Source organism: Meira miltonrushii (assembly GCF_003144205.1).
Source record: "Meira miltonrushii strain MCA 3882 unplaced genomic scaffold FA14scaffold_1, whole genome shotgun sequence".
Lineage (NCBI taxonomy): Eukaryota > Fungi > Basidiomycota > Exobasidiomycetes > Exobasidiales > Brachybasidiaceae > Meira > Meira miltonrushii.
Genome location: NW_020289943.1, coordinates 4743532 through 4760133, shown reverse-complemented (window position 1 = coordinate 4760133; position 16602 = coordinate 4743532). Strand labels below are relative to the sequence as shown.

The following is a 16602-nucleotide window of genomic DNA, read 5'->3' as shown; positions in this document are numbered from 1 at the left end:
GTTAGAAAGAACGATCCATTGACACCTGCGCAAGAAAAAAGATATCATCTAATCAACAGATCAAAGCAATGGAGAGAAGCAACGCCACAAAATCAAGCACTGTATGAGAAGCATAAAAAGCGTATGCGCGAACGTCATCGTGAGAAAAAAGCTCGCAAAGATGAAAGCTTTACTTCCACAGACCATTTGCAAAAGCGTGGATTGGATCTAGATATAGATCTGAACGAATATCCGCCAGAGTATCCGCTCTCAACCACCAATGCCAGCGTTGAAAAAGCTGCGCAAGCACGATCTATGATTCAAGCGCCTGAAAACAGTACCAGGGTCAATCCAAAAACGAAGAAAGGTGGAAAAAAGGATTTAGTGAGTAGTGCAAAGAAAGTTCGTCCCTTGTGCAGATCTGACAAAAAGCCGAACTAAACAGTCACCAGAGCAGTTGAGGAAGAAATCGACTGCGATAACGTTGGCGTATAGGCGTCGTTTGAAGGAAAGGTGGAAAGAAGCGTGAGTGCCAATTCTTGCAAAATATTTTTGGGCAATAAAAGCTGATTTGACTCTTCAAAAGCGTAAAGGATCCTTCCAAGATGGTAAAAAGAATAATGCATCTTCCTCATCTTCATACTGACTGACGGATTCCTCCATACTTATCAGACACCCAGGCTTCAGCTAACTATGGAGAACTTTAGAAAAGCGAATAAGCGAGCCCAAAAGAAGCGTTACGACAAGATAAGATACAAACAGTTGAATAACGAACCGTTGACAGAAACAGAAACCAAGCGAATACAAGCGAGTCTTCGTACCAAAGAATGGCGTAACGCATCTGCTGAAAATCAACGAAAGTATGAGAAATTACTTATACAAAACCGTGATAGAAAAAGAAGGCTCAAAAGAGAAGCTATGGAGAAGAACATGGCTGATTAGAAGGTTTAGAGTACTGCTTTCTCTTTCTGGATGGCGGTGTATTTTTCCATTCTATTGTATGACGCACACAAAATTGATATGCAATCTCCATCTAGCAGCGTGCCCCGGGAAAGTGGATTGAAGGAATGTATGTAGTTACGAAGCGAGGATATTGGGTGTTTTTTCTCACCAATACACAAAGGAATTCTCTCATTGCTGATCTTTATCGACAAGATGCTCAAGGTTATAGGGACAATCTTGCCTTGCGTGTTATGCTCTTGTCTGTGCTTCTGTGTCCAGGCCATCAGTGCACTTGGTCCCTTACGAAAAGTAGAAGTGGCACGATCGCTGAAACCATCCATGAGTGGTGAAACGATGGACTTTGGATTAAATTCATCCCCGCTGCAAGAAGCAAGATCTATACTGCATATCGATTCAGGCCTGCCTTCATTTGGGCCACCAAAAGGAATAGAAGCCAGATCTTCTCTAAATCTTCTAAAACGCGGGCTGGATCCTCGTATTGATCTGAATGCTTTTCCGCCAGAGTACGAGCAATTCTACTCTCAAGATAAAGGACAGCCAGCAAGTGCCACAGAAAGAACTCCAACTGCTGTACCGGTGCAAAGGAAAGAGAAGAAGAAGAAGCTAGTGAGTTTGACGATTGCTTGACAGGGTGTTTTAGTTATTTGATGTCATTTTATTTCAACAATCACTAGTCTCCGGAGGAAAAAAGGAGAAGACAAGTGATCGCAGTAACTGCTTCCAGATATCGCTTAAAGGAGAGATTGAAGGAAGCGTGAGTTTGAGATAAATGTGATTTCTACTTAATGCAGTCAAGGAACTGAATCGAATTTATCAATAGGCTCAAAGATCCTTCAAAAATGGTTTGTATAGCTTGAATTGCGTTACGATATGTGTGAGCTTCGGCTGATTTCGTATCCTCAACAGACGCCTGAACTACAGAAATCTTTTGACAAACTCAAAGCGACAAGTCGTAGAGGTGCAAATAGATACTATTCGAGATTATCGGAAAAGATGAAAAATAACGAACCGTTGACTCCCGCAGAGCATAGAAGAATACAAGCAGGTAACAGAACAAAGGAATGGCGAAACGCAAATCCGAAAAATCAAAGAAAGTATGAGGAACATCTACAACGCAATAACAAGTATCGAAAGCTTAAACAAAGTCAAGAGAAAGACGATTCAGAGAAATATGAATCACATTGAATTCTCTTTAACCAATATTTAAACGTTTTCTGTATTGACGAAGGTCACCCCGCCCTTGCACCGCAGAAATGGAATTTTCTGGACCCCCTAATGTGTAAAACGGTCATGATATGCAAAATCTTACATAACTCTTTACGCCCCTTCGAGTCTGTGGCGATATTGAAGCATACTTTTTCACACACTTTGCTGCTACCTGTACACTTTTTGCTACAACCTCTATCTCCAATAGTATCATGCTAGAACGTAGAATTTTGCTAGGCTTGATATTGCTCCTCATCTTGATCTGCAGCTTATGCTTTGAAAAGCGTGATGTTGATGCAAAATGTGCCACAGATTATCTTCATAGTACTCTTGGCCTTCTTCCGCCTACAGTCCTACGCAAACGAGGTGAAAGTTTCAAGCTTGATCTCAACTTGCCACCAGCTACAGAAGAAGGAGTAGATGCTCCACAAAGTGGACAAGTTGGCTCTAGATTGGCATCTGAGCAAGAAAAGGGGGATACTGTTTCGCAACAAGTTGCTCCACAATTGGCCGAACATGATTCAAATCCTTTCGCGAGGATGGGACGTAGGCCAAAGACCATGGTGAGTGAAATGATCAGATTAGCCTGCAGCATCCACTCATACATGCTCACAGTCCCCAGAGGAGAGACGAAAAAGCAAGATTGAGAGATCGAGTTTTCTGAGACGTCAAAGAAGTGCAATGTATAAAGAAGCGTGAGTGAACTTTTTGGTGAAAAAGTTGTTGCTGTGAGAATATTTATGAGTTTTTCCAAAGTATCATAGACCCAAGCAAAATGGTAAGCATGAGCTCTTTCCATCCGAAGTTTCTACTTCTTATCATTTTTTCCATCTTGTAGACTCCAAAGCTTCAAAGATGGGCAGAGAAATATAAAGCGACAAATCGAAGAACTAGCTTAAAAGCATACCACAAGATGAAGTTCAAGGCGGAGAACAACTTACCTCTGACAGAAAAAGAATACATGCGACTTCAAGCAAGTAGGAAGTCTAAAGAATGGCGAGAGAGTAATCCTGAAAATCGGGCTAAGTATGAAAAACATTTGAGACAGAACAGGGAGAGAAGAAAATTGAACAGAGACAGGAAAGCTGCTAACGAACAACAAGGCTTGCAAAAGCGTGCTTTTGACTTGAACAGGACACCTGAGCCTGAATCTGAATCTTCAGCCAGCCATCATACCGATGAGGAAGGACCATCTAGAAAACGAAAAGATCCATCTCGATTGGAAGATTCAGGTGCGCCAAAGAAAAGGTTAAGATCAGATCCAAAGGTAGAAACTATACGGCAAAAATGGAAAGAAGCACAAGAAGACCCCTCGAAAATGACCCCTCAGATTCAAAAAAGTATCGATCGATACGAAAGGAAGAAGTTGAGTTCGAGACGTGCACATGCAGCCTTGATGGAAAAAGTACGAAAAGGCGAAGAGCTTTCACCACAACAGAAGAAGCGATATGGGTCTCTCTATCGTACAAAAGAATGGAGAGAGTCTTCTGAAACAAATAAAGCCAGGTATGAAGAAATTCTACAAAAAAAGTTGGGCAGGTATTGGATGAAGAGAAATAAAGCACAATCAGTGGAAAATCCTGATTCAGAGCAAGCCATCTCATCTTTCAAGCGGAAACGATTGCGGGTGGGTACAAATTATGTTGCTATGAAACATGCAATGCTAAAGCTATATGTATTTCTTTCTCCTTTTTCAAGGTCCCCGGCAAGACTGCAGAACAAAAGAAAGAATCGAAGCGAGTGATAAATCGAATGTATTATCGTCAACGCATGGATCGATACAAAGCGGCGTAAGTCAGTTGGTTTGCTATCCGTATCTTCCATACTAACCTTCTACTTCATCTTCCTTAGCCGTAATGATCCATCTAAAATGGTATGCACTTTTTTTTGCTTTTATGTCTTCTTTAATACTCACCTTGATCATCTTTCTAGACTCCAGAGCTTCGTGAAGAGATGAAGGAATACTATCGCAAGAATAATGAGAGTACAAAACGGTATCATGAGCGTGAGCGGAAAAAGGCGAGGGGAGGTAAATAATCCTATATTGGCGAGCAAATATTTTGTTGTGCATCTTTGTACGAATAATTCAAACTGTACAGATTGTGAATAACTACTATTCGTATGATTATCATCCCATCTTTAGCTTATCTTTTGGGCGTTGAATGGCATTTCAGGTAAAACAGCATTGTTTGGTTACGACGCTAAAGATGGGCGTACACGGGCTTTTATTTTTATTGCGCCCACAAATTGACTGCACATTAACATGCCGTAGGATTTAAAGTGATCTTCTTCCTGCTACTACCACCGCATCTACTCAAATACTGCCAAGCACAATGTGATCACCTTTCATTCTTTGATCAAGCAACATTGCATATGGTCTGGTCCTGATGGAAGATGATAAGTGACAAACATGGAACAGGTGCAGTAATAGCCAAGAAGGCGTTTATGAGTAAATATGCCGATTCATTGAGGAGGCGCTTGAATCGGAAGGCGCGAGATGAATGTTGAAATGGCAAAAAGACTCTGCTGTCAATGAAGGAAAAAGTCTGACATTTGTTTATAAAGAATCAGATTTACATCTTTCTAATCTACAACCATTGTCGTTGTTGTCTGACCCTCACACAAAACTCATCCCCTTTCCCTAACTTTTACCGCTGACAGAATGACAGAGCATATGAACAGCTACCGTATTCTCCGTCGAGCTCCTAATGATAATGCTCCAAAAAATGACAGTAACAGCTCTCAGGTGAGCAACAGTCAATCACAACAAGCAACCTCATCAACATCTCAACACCAAAACTCCACCACGCAATCACAACAAGCAACTTCATCAACATCTCAACACCAGAACTCCACCACAGCTGCGCCATCCAAAAGTACTTCGGAGTCGCATTCGAATTCGGAGCAAGCTTCCCAGCCATCAACAGCAAGTCCTTCCAATTCGACTTCTCCTAGTAACAATAATAAAAATAATGGTGGCAGCAGTAGCAATCAAGGTCAAAATAATGCAACACAAGCACAAACCCAATCAACTCCAAGCGCATCTACTCATGCCGTATCCAATTCAACCTCTCCTCAGCCCAATTCTACGAATACTACTGCTGCCAGCAATACGTCCATTGCGGATGCTAGCCAGAGTGCATCAAGATCCAATTCAACTGCTGCAGTAAATGCAAGTACGCCATCAAACAACTCACAAATCACAATTCCAAACACTTCTGGAAGTCAATTTAGTCCATTCTCTACTTCAGTGACGGGTGGTCAATTCGGCAACATTGGATCAGGCTCTCAAGAAGACCATCATTCTTCCGGCAGCATCTCACCTGCAACTATTGCAGGAATTGCGATTGGCGGTGTGGCAGCATTGATATTGGTCGTTCTTTGTGTTCTGTTTTGTTATCGCAAGCGCAAAAATCAGAATGAAGTCATGGATTATGAAGATTTTGAAAAGCAAAAGAGTTTACACAGACTCAGTAAAGAATCCCTCAGGTTTAAAAGATTATCAGGCAGTAGCTCTATTGTCTTTGATACCTCTTCCCGACGTAGTTCTGCACCGAGATTGGACGTCCGCATGCTTCAACATCACGTCAGTATGGAAAGCGAAGAAGATCGTGCTGCTTCGGCAGGTTTGTCCGGTCTCGAAAGACTTGAAAGAAGATCAAGATCATTGGTTGATTTCTCAGATCAAGTTCATATCCATCGTGAACCAGTCAATGGACCGGATGATCAACGAACAGAGGATGAACGTATGGAATTCTTTTTCATCAATGAAGGTGCACCTGAATTGACTGAGCTTGTTCGTAGATGGAGCTCTTCCTCCATAGCACCTTCACATAGAACGTCAAACTCCTTACCTGGTTTGGCTCTACACAAGATTGTAACCAACAGTGGAGAGCAATCACCTCACGAAGAGCGTCATGAAGGACCGTTTGAAGCAGCAACGAATCGTAGTAGCGTGATTCATTTGACAGAACCTTCTAAAGAAACACGAAACTTTTCGCGAAATAGCATCTTAAGCAACCTCTCTGCGTAATGATACCTTTTTAATAGCTCTAACTCATAATGACATTGATGTAAAAGAAATATCATAAATGAAGTGATATGAAAGCATATAAAGGGTAGAAGTTGAAAGGGCAGATAATCTTTAGTCACTAGAAGAATGCAGAGCAATTCGCTCAATTCATGCCAGGTTCTGGTGCCACTTTACCAAGACCACGATTAGCGGAATTACGTTGAGCACGAAGTTGAACGTTTTTACGAGCCTTTTTGATAGATTTTTTGGCCAAGATAGCTTTAGTGATACTGTTACTTGCATTGCCGCCCGTTTGACCTGCGACCATACGATTACCACGGTGACGAGTGGTTGTCGACTGTGCACGATTTATGGCTGTACGAGGTCGCTCTGGGAGATTGATCTCGTTTGAAGGGCCAGGCTCATTGGTACTACTGAGTGTTGATGTTGCAATGATCAGAATTGTAGCAAAAGCGAAAAGGATTGCTTGACTAAAAAGCATAGTTGAGAATCAAATTAAGATGATGACAGGGAATACAAAAGTATATGTTCAAATTCGCTCATTTATACTCATTTTCATGTTATTGGAAATATCTGCAAAGCCTCGCGGCGACCAAATTTTATACGCCATTGCATCGGGAACTTAACGCAAATCAGTATATTAACATCTCTTAATTTCTTTTATAACCAGTTCGATTTTTCTTTGTTCATACAATGTCATAAATCGTCTAACGCAATTGGAAAATCCTTGAAGCAGCCCCGCGATGTGTTTTTGTGTTGGAATGCGCCCCTTTCATTGGTGCATATTCTGAGTCAAATCCGATCCTCATGGATTTCTTAGCCTGTGTGGTCCAGATGGGGATGAAGGTGAATGAATGCTGTGAAGTTGTGTTTTAAGATGATGTTTACGTACGAAACAAAAACGCACAATAATTCTTACGTAATCCAATCTGAGTATTTTCATTAGCGTTGTTTTATTTCAGATAAGAATTTGCTTCATTCCAATAAGACACCATCAACATCAATCATACATCATGTCAGATTCAACACCCAAGAACCCGTTAGAAGGGGGTAACGATTGCGAGACAGGAAATTGCGTTCCTGAGCAAGCAACAAGCAAGACAAGTACAGCATCAAAGGGTTCAGACAGTCTAACGAACTGGCAAGAATTCATTCCTCCGATCAAGAGTGCATACGCATTCGGCGATGAGCTTTTGCCGAGCATCGTAATCGAATACTGCAATAGATGTAGATGGCAACATAGAGCAACATGGGTGCAAACAGAGCTGTTCATCACATTTGAAGATAAACAAGAGCAACAATCCAACGATCAAAACCAAAACAAAAGTGGAGGCAAATATGCTTCTTCGGTTGGACTGAAGAGCATTCAACTCATACCTTGTAATCGACCTGAAACAGGAGGCAGATTCCGAGTGTGGCTTTATCGTAGTCATCAGGAGTCAACCACCAACGCAGATCAGGCAAAAGGCGCAATTGGGACGTTCGAAGATGGAAAGATTGTACTTTTGTGGGATCGAAAGATTAAAGACGGATTTCCAGAATTGAAGGAATTGGTGAGTAATTCAGATGCATTTTGTGGCATTGCATGTCTCTTATACCCTATATTCGCCTCTCACAGAAACAGATCGTACGTGATCAGATCGCTCCCGGACACAATCTTGGGCATTCAGATCGAAAGAAGGAAGCGTAAACGCAAGTCAAAATGAATTTGAATATCGGGGCTTGACCAAACCAATCAATGTTGAAAGATGACGAATTTTAAACAATGTCTTTTGAGATGATCTGTTAACTCTGCTCCAAAATTATCTTCGCCACCACGTACTAGTGGTCGACAAGCATACATTCTGCAGAAACAGTATGTCGATCCCTATCATTCGGACTTTGGTAATTGCATACTTTTGCCTTCTTCCACACAAGTTCATTCTCTGCGAAGACTGTATTTCTGCTGGCGGATGTGCAGATTTCACTACGCTGAAAAAGCGACAAAGTGATGAGTCATCCTCTCAAAGCTCATCGCGAAGTAGATCGGCAAAACGAAAGGAGCGCGAGGCTGACTTGTCAAGTAAGGGGGGCAAGCGATCATCTAGTTCTAGGCCTTTACAGGATCAACTACAATCATCTCGAACTGCAACGTCACACAAAAAGCCAAAGATTCAAAACTTCATTGATCGGGTTGGTGTAAGCGAATCATCAAGTTCGATGCATGCTCAAACACAAATATCTTCTCATGAACGGCCTTCGACGATGAGTCTTGATCTTTCGCTCGGTGGTGCTCGAAGTCATGCTAGTACTTCTGTCCAGAAAGATGCCAGAAATTCCGCATCTCCTCCAGCAAGTTCAAGCTTTGATGCAACTCAGGATACCGCACATCGTGATACAACACATATCAAGCCATTTTCCAGCGATGTTTTGCGCGGTGCTCGCGGCGGCAAAAAGCCAGCTGGTTACGACACAAGAGCACAAAAGATTGCACGATACACTGAAAAATACCTGAAAGCGGGTGAAACAAAGAAAGAAGCAGTGCAAAAAGCAAACAATGAGTATGCTCAACGAACGCGACGTAATCGTGAGGATTGGAAAGCTTGGCGAGAAATTGTGAGGACGGATCCATCTAGAGCCCGTGAAATGACAACACAGGTACCGAAAAGAATGGGAAGGTCAGATTATATTCGTCTTCGTACCCATCAACTATTATCTCGCGGAATGACTGCTGATATTAACGAAGCAATTCGGATCGCTAGAGAAGAGAATGATCAGCAACTTTCTCATAGACGAAATTACAGTAAAACGTTTGTTCGCAAAAACAAAAGGCCTTGAATGCATGTGCATCATCAATCTGCTTTTGGGCGCAATTGCTGGCGGCGATATGCGAAGCAAGAATGCAAACGTATGGGGCTTGGTTTTCGGTGCTCAGTCTCAATTCATGCTTATTTCTTCGCCGAATAAAATGTCACTTCTTGCTATTTGGATCACAGGATTCATTATCTTTTGCCCTTTTTCTTCAAATCCGCACACAAAATGATTCTCTCCATAGCGATCAATCTTTAGAGTTTTTCAACCTGGAGAAGCGTGAAAATGGCGAATTATCAGCAAAACGCAAATCGGGAGGATTAAGCGAACAAGATCGGAAAATCATTAAAAGCGTACAATACTTCTTTAATAATGATGTCAGCCTCCAGGAAGCAATGCACTCTCATGGCATTGGGCATCTTCTTCGAAGCGGCAATGAACGTCAAAATCATCTAGCTAAAGTTGTTAGAAAAGAACGTCAATCGCCACCTATTGGGTTGACCATGGAAGAACGTCAATCACCACGTGCTAATGTCGGTCACAATGAACCAAGAACACAAAATTTGATTGATCGTGTTGGTACTTCTGGAAGATCAAGTGCACCGCATCCAAACACGCGAATTAATCATCCGTTGTCAGATCTGAACTTGTCGCTTGGAAATGGTAAAGACCATGCCAGCAAAGCAAAAGTTGGTGCTGATTTGAGTTTGTCACTCGGACTAAGCAGGGGTGAGAGCCCATTTTTGCCGTCAGACAAAAGACATCGAATCTCGTGAGCGGTCCATCTTTTAAATTTGTAGCGATACCATGACGATTACGAAGATAGATTTTGTTTCACTTTCTTCTCATTTCCCTTTATTTTTTGTTAGTCATCGTCTACGTAATTCTGTCGTATATGCCGACTGTTTTCTCTTCGGCATTCATACCCAAGCCCCTTCTTACTTCTACTGACACACAAGGATCATTTTTGCATGCAGTTGCGAATTTTGAATTTTCAAGGGCTCGATCGGGACTTCAATTCGGGGATGCTCCTCTGCTGCCTCGTGGGACAAGGATCAAGCACGATTGCTATTCTGCCGTCTCATCAATCAAGGGTCAAGCACCAAGACTGATCAATAGCACAGAGTTTGCCACCATCACCGCGGTATAACAATGCTACTAAACAATCTTTGCAAATTCATTCAAGCAGCTTCAATACTTTTCGTTTTGGCTGAACTCTACCCTTGTATGGCAAAACTGGCAAGATCAGACCAAGAGAGTACCGAAAGTTCATCGAAAAGAAGCATGAAAGCTCAATCTACAGGAACGTACTTTACAAAGCGCACGAATATCAGCCCACAGTCATCCTCAGAATCGAGAAAGAAGCGTACGCCATTGTATTTGCTTCCTGAAAAAGATCAGAGTGTGCTGAAAGCTGCAAAATTGTTCTTTGAAAACGATAATATATCACTTGATCAGGCAAAGGGTAGATTTAGCGTTTCAGAGAAAACTTCTTCGAGCTCCCAAAATTCTGCTATAGGTAAGCTAATAGAATTCACACATCGTGAACACAACTGACAAAGTATGACTTTCTTTATCTATCAGCCTCTCAGCCAATTCATTCCGTTCCAAGTGTGAATTCTCCTACATCCAGCAGTAGCGGAATCGCAGAAACGGGGCTCCGACCATTCTCGAGTGGAATGATTCGTCATGATAAGAAAGGACCAAAGCCAGTAGGATATGATACGAATCAGCAAACAATAGCACGTCATGCAGAACGGTTGATACGTAAAGGTACGACTAATAGCGAAAACGACGCATTGAATCTAGGAAAGGCAAAGATATTGGCAAAACAAAAGCGTAAAAGTGAATTAATGGCATCATGGAGACACATGGCAAGAACTGATCCATCTCAAGCTCGACAGATGAAGACTAATGTGCCTATTCGACGATCAAAAGCCCACTATGTTTCTCTCCGAGCACATCAATTGGACCATCAGGGTAAAGCTAAGGGTATGGAAGCTGCCACTCAGATGGCTAAAACGGAGATGGATCAAGCGCTTTCTCGCAAAAATCAGAGAGCACGACACCTTCAAGCAAGACGTAAGCTGCAGAACGGTCAACAAGCTGTTTGAAGAACGAATCTATGCTCGCAATGTTGCGACCAGATCTTCCTTTTGCTGGATATAGAAGGACGAAATCCGCTGAAGTGGATTAGCGGCACAATCATGTCATTCCGTTCTGCAGGAGCAATTCATGTGTGTGGAATAATATGCCGTACCAAATGTATGATTATATTTGTTGATAGAGCAGTTATGCGATGTACGCTCTTAAGTAGAACACTATGTATGAAAGTATGCTTAATATTATTATCATTAATATGCTCTATAGTGGTCACTCCGGCTTTGAAACAAAACCTTCCTTGCAGTGCCATCCTGCCCCATTTGATAAATCTCCTATTTCATATACCTCTGGAGCTTAATATGCAGTTGTGCAACGCAAAAACGAAGTTGTGACGCATATCCGGGGCATGAGCTTGTGGCAGTAGGAAATCAAGTGTAGACTGTATTCGATCGTTTGTAAGCGAGACTTCAGCTTCACACTCTACCATAAAAGTCCATAATGCATTCTTGCAATTATGATATCTGCTTTCATGCCCTGTTGTTATTTGGGTTCTTTGTTGGACTGCTCTTGTCCGTGTCTGCGATGGACAGGTATGACTTGATTATCAAAGACGAACAACATTATCAAACCTTCAATGTTCCTTCATCTGTCGTGACGCTGGCAAAACGGCAAGTATCCCCTGACGCACCCGATACTTCACCAATGTTTCGCACAGAAAAACGAACAAGAAAGCGCAAAGAGCCATCACTGCTTAAGCATGACCATGCTGCTCTCAAGGCAGTGAGTATGTTCTTCAAGAACGATCATGTATCATTGGAGCAGGCTATGGCGAGACATAATGTTCCAAAGAAAGGGAATATAATTGCAGATGCTCACACATGTACGTTGCTTCATTTGCTTATCAACTGATTATACGTGCTAATGTTCTACTCTACAGCTTCTGTACACATATATACCCCCAACAGAGCAAGTCATCATGTTTCAGGTGGTGAGGATCACGATGCTGCAACGGACATTGCGCCCTTCTCTCACGAAGTTCTACGTAATAGTCATGGGAGGAAGCCGGCTGGATATGACGGAAAGAAGCAATTGACCGCTCGAGCTGCCGAAAAGTACATTATCGATGGCACAGCAACAGATGACAAAAATGCCTTAGAACTGGCAAAAAGTAAGATTGCGCAAAAGTATCGGAAAAAGGGTACGCTTCTGGCTACTTGGAGAGAAATTGCAAGAACAGATCCATCTAAAGCTCGTGAAATGAAAACTCAAGCCCCTAGAAGATTGAAAAGTGAAGATTATATTCCTCTTCGCGCACATCAGTTGCATCATCAGCGTAAAGTTGCCAGTCTGGAAATTGGCGTGCAAATGGCTAAAGAAGAAAATGAAAGAGAACTTTCTCGTAAAAGAAATAATAGACTCATCGCAAAAAGTAGGCCTAAGAAGCTTTGAATTCTGTCTTCCTTGTATCTAAATGTAGTTTTTAAGATCCTTATCATTCAATCTATTCTTTTCCTGGAATGGGAGGCTTGGATACAAAAGGCCGATCTAACCCCTTCATGGGTGACTCGCTGTTCTGTGCGGTGCAAATTACTCGAAACTTAGCCGGAGCTTCCTATCAGGGGCTTACGCATTCAGCTGATGGGTGTGGTGTGTAAGAATGCATTGAAGACATAAGAGTCTGACCATTCTTCAGATTAGTGGCAATACTCTGAGTTTTGGATCCCACTCATCATCTCAGCTCATCATGCAGCTCTGTGAAAGGTTATCATTCTACGCGATGTTATCGATTGCCATTCTCTTTGGTAAGCTTTCTTGTTTAGCACACTTGCAGGAACCAGATTCGATCTATCCCAACCTAGCAAAGCGCCAAACAGACCAATCTCCTGCATCTAGCTCAGGATCAACAGGTCCTCAGCATTCTGTACTAGAGCAATACAAGAAACGCAAATGGTCGACATCATCCCTTCCTGAAACAGATCAAAAAGCCCTTAAAGCAGCAGAGACATTTCTGAATGATGATCATATTTCCCTCCAACAGGCTATGAAAAAGCATATGACGGAGCGCGAGCCTAAGCTTTTTACCAATGAAGTCTTACATCGAAGCAAAGGTCATGTTAGACCAGTCGGATATGAATCTGTCAAGCAAGTAGTAGCACGACACGCAGAAACATTATTGCGAGCAGGCAAACATTCAGAAGAAGAAGCAAGAAAGTTGGGACAAGCAAGAATTGACCGAAAGAATGATCGCAGGCAAGATCGAATGTGGTATTGGAAAAATATGGCAGACACAGATCCTTCACAGGCACGCCATGAAAAAGAAAACGTTCCTTATCGGATTGCAAAGCATCGTTATGTGGCCCTCAGATCTCACCAATTAGAGCAACGAGGAAAAGCTGAAAATATGCACGCTGCAAAAAAAATGGCAACGGAAGAAATTGATAAGGTACTCGCTCGGAAAAGAGAATCGGAGCGTAATCGTCTAGCAAAGCTCAGACAGAAGGGGCCAAAATAAGGCTTTCATCTTGTCTTGCCACCTTCTCTTCATATCTTCCTGCCAGTTGCGTATATGTAGACCTGTCTCTTAAGCTACATTCTGCTTCAATAAACCAGTCTAAATTTTGAATGATAAGGGCAATGAATCGAATACTTGTTTATGATACTAAGCCGGCTGCAAATTCCACATCAGTTTCACAAAAGATGTCTATCAAAACATCAATACACGCCGTACGGGGCTTGATGGGATCATACGAGTACATTGTGTCCTTTTCATATTGCATCTTTCATCTTCATCACTTTCTCATACTTTATACGGCAAGAATCTATATCTGCGGCCCCTGACTTACTCGATTATGGTGATTATCCTCGTCGTAATTTTGACACTCTTTCTTGGTGTAGCGTCATCTTCGGATGCTACTCAAGCGCAGTGCTGTGCATTGAAAATGAATTTCGAGACTCAACGTCCACAGCACGGTGGCGTCATGATAGAGAAGCGGCAAGTATCAAAAAGAACACGGCGAGAGCGGCTTCCAGGCAAGAACCAGAAGTATTTAAGGGCAGTAAAAAACTTTTTTGAGAAAGATGATCTACACCTAGCCGATGCAATGGAACAGCAGAAGCTCAAGTTCCAAACAATAGGACAGACGGACTCACACAGTTCGTCAGGTTTCGGTCATGTGTCAGATCCTCCTTCTCCCACTACACAAAAAGTGAATGAGCTTGAAATGCTTCTCAATGCACCACCTTCTCCAAAAATGTCACACCAGTCTCAAGGTGCAGCTTTTAGTCAACATAAAAGTACGCTTCTGTCAACCTCGCCTAGGCATTCCGAGATGAATCAAGTGAGCCCTCCATCCGGATCCGGAAAAGAAGCTCAACATTCGCAACATTCAGAGCATTTAATAGCAGCATATTCACCAAAGTCCCACTCTCGTACTTTTGCTTCAATTACTACGCCGTTTTCGAAAGAGGTGAAAAGAAATAACAATGGTCGTAGACCAAAAGGGTACGATTCAAATGCCAACAAGATCGCACTTTTTGCGGAGACATTTCTAAATCATAATAAAGCAGCAAGTCAAGAAGATGCGATCAGACTGGCGAAAGAGAAGCTAAGCGCAATAAGAGAGCGAACTTCAAATAATTTGAAAAATTGGAAACACATTGCCAAAACGGAACCTTCAAAAGCTGGCGAAATGAAAACCAACGTACCCAAGCATTTACCAATCAACCTTTACGTTTCAGCCAGAGCCCATCAATTGTATCATAGGGGTCAGTCAAAGGATCTGGCAGAAGCTGAAAAGCTTGCGAAAGCAGAATCGGTACAATTTAGAGAAAAAAAGAGAAAACACAATGCAATATATGAAGATAAACGCCGCCAAAAGAAACAAGCTTGACTGTTACTATACAATGAATTTCTGGATTTAAGCCCCGAGCTTTCTGTTTCAATTTTCACACCGATCTTCATGGCGATCTTCATATGAAATCATAGCCCCGATACTGTTCGGAAATTTAAACAGAACAGCATACATAGCAAAATTTACGTCAAGACTTTCCGAATATGGTGACGTCAAAGAATTCACATTTGATGACGTAGAACTTTAAATTTAAGCGACAAAAAGTGTCGAACTTTCGAGATTGAATCTACCCATTTCCTACCAACATCTGAATTTTGTTTGACGATATAACGGAACAATGTCTTTCAGAAACCCTCTATTCTTCTCTCTTTGTATCGGGCTTTGCTTGTGCCTGCCATCTTTGAATGGTAATAGGTACCATTCTGCGGATGAGCTAGTAGACCTGATTCAGTACAAGCCGCTAGCAAAGGGAAGAAGAGATGCGCAACCGTTGCACCTCTCTGATGGTGCATTCGCAAGTTCTGCGTACGGAGGACGAGATTGGCTTCGAAAGCGTAGCACATTGGCAAGAACTTTACCAGAACAAGATCAAAAGGCACTTAAAGCAGCTGATTTGTTTCTTAGCACTGATCATATCTCACTTGAGCAAGCAATGAAGAAGTACAATGTTTCGAACAAGAGTTCTTCCAGCTCACACGGTTCTACAGGTATGTGGTGATGCAGTCAGGGAATTTAATATTGTTTATCTCGGATATATTACTTATTCCTTATCGTACAGTTTATAATCCTAGCCCTTCTGGATCTAGCGCAAGCTCTCGTACTCCAGACTCCAGCGCTCACGGTGAATCTCTTAAAGTACGCCCTTTCTCTCAAGCTGTTCTGCATCGAGGCACTTCAAAAAGGCCAGCAAAGTATGAGACAAAGGATCAATTCATTGCACGCCATGCAGAAAGCTTGATGAAACAAGGTCATACCGAACGTAATGCGATTACAATGGCAAAGACTAAAGTTGATCAAAGAAATCACAAGAAAGCAAATAATCTCGCTACTTGGCGTCATCTAGCAGATACAGATCCTTCTCTTGCCCGTCAAATGTCAAGCAGAGTACCTACAAGGTTAGGTGCTGCGGATTATATTCCACTTAGAGCGCATCAATTACATCATTGGGGAAAAGCAAAAGGTATGGAAGAGGCAACAAAGATGGCGAAAGCAGAATCTCAAAAAGAAGTCGAGCGCAAAGCTCAATCACATTTGAAATTGAAAGCTTTACGCAACCAAAAGGCAAAACATTAACGTGATGCATAGATTCTCTTTCATGTCTCTCATTGTCATCCAAAATGTGGATAGTTCGCACTTAACTTCGCGGTCTGTTTCCTACTTAGTCATGCGGAACGGTTTTAATTCAAGTAGACTGATAAACGCTTTTTACTCTGTGCTTCCTCTTACTTTCTAAAAATAAGACCAGCCGGATGCTACAACTACTTTAGCGGGGCTGTAGCATGTATATACATTGTTTTGTAAAGCTACAGTTGAACGCAAAAAGTTTTTATCATAAGCTTTGGCGGCTCTGCTCTTCCATTACATCATATCACTCATCACAAGCGCTGCGCAATGGATGCATGGCACTTGAAATTTCTCTTTAGGCTTTTTTGCTTGCTTGCAACCTTACTTGCATCG

The 16602-nt window shown here is 42.1% G+C and overlaps 10 protein-coding genes across 10 annotated transcripts; 9 read left to right on the top strand and 1 right to left on the bottom strand.

Moving 5' to 3' along the window:
* Nucleotides 1-1134: 1134 nt before the first annotated feature.
* FA14DRAFT_183872 (uncharacterized protein) lies at nt 1135-4185 on the top strand (the record flags this gene model as incomplete). The annotated part of the gene is made up of 12 exons (XM_025501349.1): nt 1135-1548; nt 1617-1696; nt 1763-1784; nt 1849-2036; nt 2357-2711; nt 2764-2843; nt 2869-2926; nt 2987-3654; nt 3688-3775; nt 3847-3938; nt 4000-4021; nt 4081-4185. The coding sequence occupies 12 exons, from the start codon at nt 1135-1137 to the stop codon at nt 4183-4185; spliced, it is 2172 nt and encodes a 723-aa protein (XP_025358823.1).
* A 270-nt stretch (nt 4186-4455) lies between these two features.
* FA14DRAFT_160035 (uncharacterized protein) lies at nt 4456-6256 on the top strand. The gene has a single exon (XM_025498500.1). The coding sequence runs from the start codon at nt 4811-4813 to the stop codon at nt 6179-6181; it is 1371 nt and encodes a 456-aa protein (XP_025358822.1). The 5' UTR covers nt 4456-4810; the 3' UTR covers nt 6182-6256.
* A 67-nt stretch (nt 6257-6323) lies between these two features.
* FA14DRAFT_177786 (uncharacterized protein) lies at nt 6324-6662 on the bottom strand (the record flags this gene model as incomplete). The annotated part of the gene is made up of 1 exon (XM_025500773.1): nt 6324-6662. The coding sequence occupies one exon, from the start codon at nt 6660-6662 to the stop codon at nt 6324-6326; it is 339 nt and encodes a 112-aa protein (XP_025358821.1).
* A 532-nt stretch (nt 6663-7194) lies between these two features.
* FA14DRAFT_119049 (uncharacterized protein) lies at nt 7195-7871 on the top strand (the record flags this gene model as incomplete). The annotated part of the gene is made up of 3 exons (XM_025496330.1): nt 7195-7609; nt 7670-7734; nt 7800-7871. 3 exons carry the CDS (start codon nt 7195-7197, stop codon nt 7869-7871), a joined length of 552 nt encoding a protein of 183 aa, XP_025358820.1.
* A 167-nt stretch (nt 7872-8038) lies between these two features.
* On the top strand, nt 8039-8998 carry FA14DRAFT_153839 (uncharacterized protein; the record flags this gene model as incomplete). The annotated part of the gene is made up of 1 exon (XM_025497634.1): nt 8039-8998. The coding sequence occupies one exon, from the start codon at nt 8039-8041 to the stop codon at nt 8996-8998; it is 960 nt and encodes a 319-aa protein (XP_025358819.1).
* A 368-nt stretch (nt 8999-9366) lies between these two features.
* On the top strand, nt 9367-11085 carry FA14DRAFT_153838 (uncharacterized protein; the record flags this gene model as incomplete). Its single annotated transcript, XM_025497633.1, has 4 exons — nt 9367-9700; nt 9841-10115; nt 10313-10490; nt 10556-11085. The coding sequence occupies 4 exons, from the start codon at nt 9367-9369 to the stop codon at nt 11083-11085; spliced, it is 1317 nt and encodes a 438-aa protein (XP_025358818.1).
* A 487-nt stretch (nt 11086-11572) lies between these two features.
* Nucleotides 11573-12523, top strand: FA14DRAFT_177784 (uncharacterized protein; the record flags this gene model as incomplete). The annotated part of the gene is made up of 2 exons (XM_025500772.1): nt 11573-11954; nt 12012-12523. The coding sequence occupies 2 exons, from the start codon at nt 11573-11575 to the stop codon at nt 12521-12523; spliced, it is 894 nt and encodes a 297-aa protein (XP_025358817.1).
* Nucleotides 12524-12851: 328 nt separating this feature from the next.
* On the top strand, nt 12852-13586 carry FA14DRAFT_177783 (uncharacterized protein; the record flags this gene model as incomplete). The annotated part of the gene is made up of 1 exon (XM_025500771.1): nt 12852-13586. The coding sequence occupies one exon, from the start codon at nt 12852-12854 to the stop codon at nt 13584-13586; it is 735 nt and encodes a 244-aa protein (XP_025358816.1).
* A 427-nt stretch (nt 13587-14013) lies between these two features.
* On the top strand, nt 14014-14964 carry FA14DRAFT_153836 (uncharacterized protein; the record flags this gene model as incomplete). Its single annotated transcript, XM_025497632.1, has 1 exon — nt 14014-14964. The coding sequence occupies one exon, from the start codon at nt 14014-14016 to the stop codon at nt 14962-14964; it is 951 nt and encodes a 316-aa protein (XP_025358815.1).
* A 298-nt stretch (nt 14965-15262) lies between these two features.
* On the top strand, nt 15263-16218 carry FA14DRAFT_153835 (uncharacterized protein; the record flags this gene model as incomplete). Its single annotated transcript, XM_025497631.1, has 2 exons — nt 15263-15632; nt 15704-16218. 2 exons carry the CDS (start codon nt 15263-15265, stop codon nt 16216-16218), a joined length of 885 nt encoding a protein of 294 aa, XP_025358814.1.
* Nucleotides 16219-16602: the final 384 nt, after the last annotated feature.

Coding starts and splice junctions, on each gene's coding strand:
- FA14DRAFT_160035 (XM_025498500.1), top strand. CDS start 4,811: ATGACAGAGCATATGAACAGCTACCGTATTCTCCGTCGAGCTCCTAAT.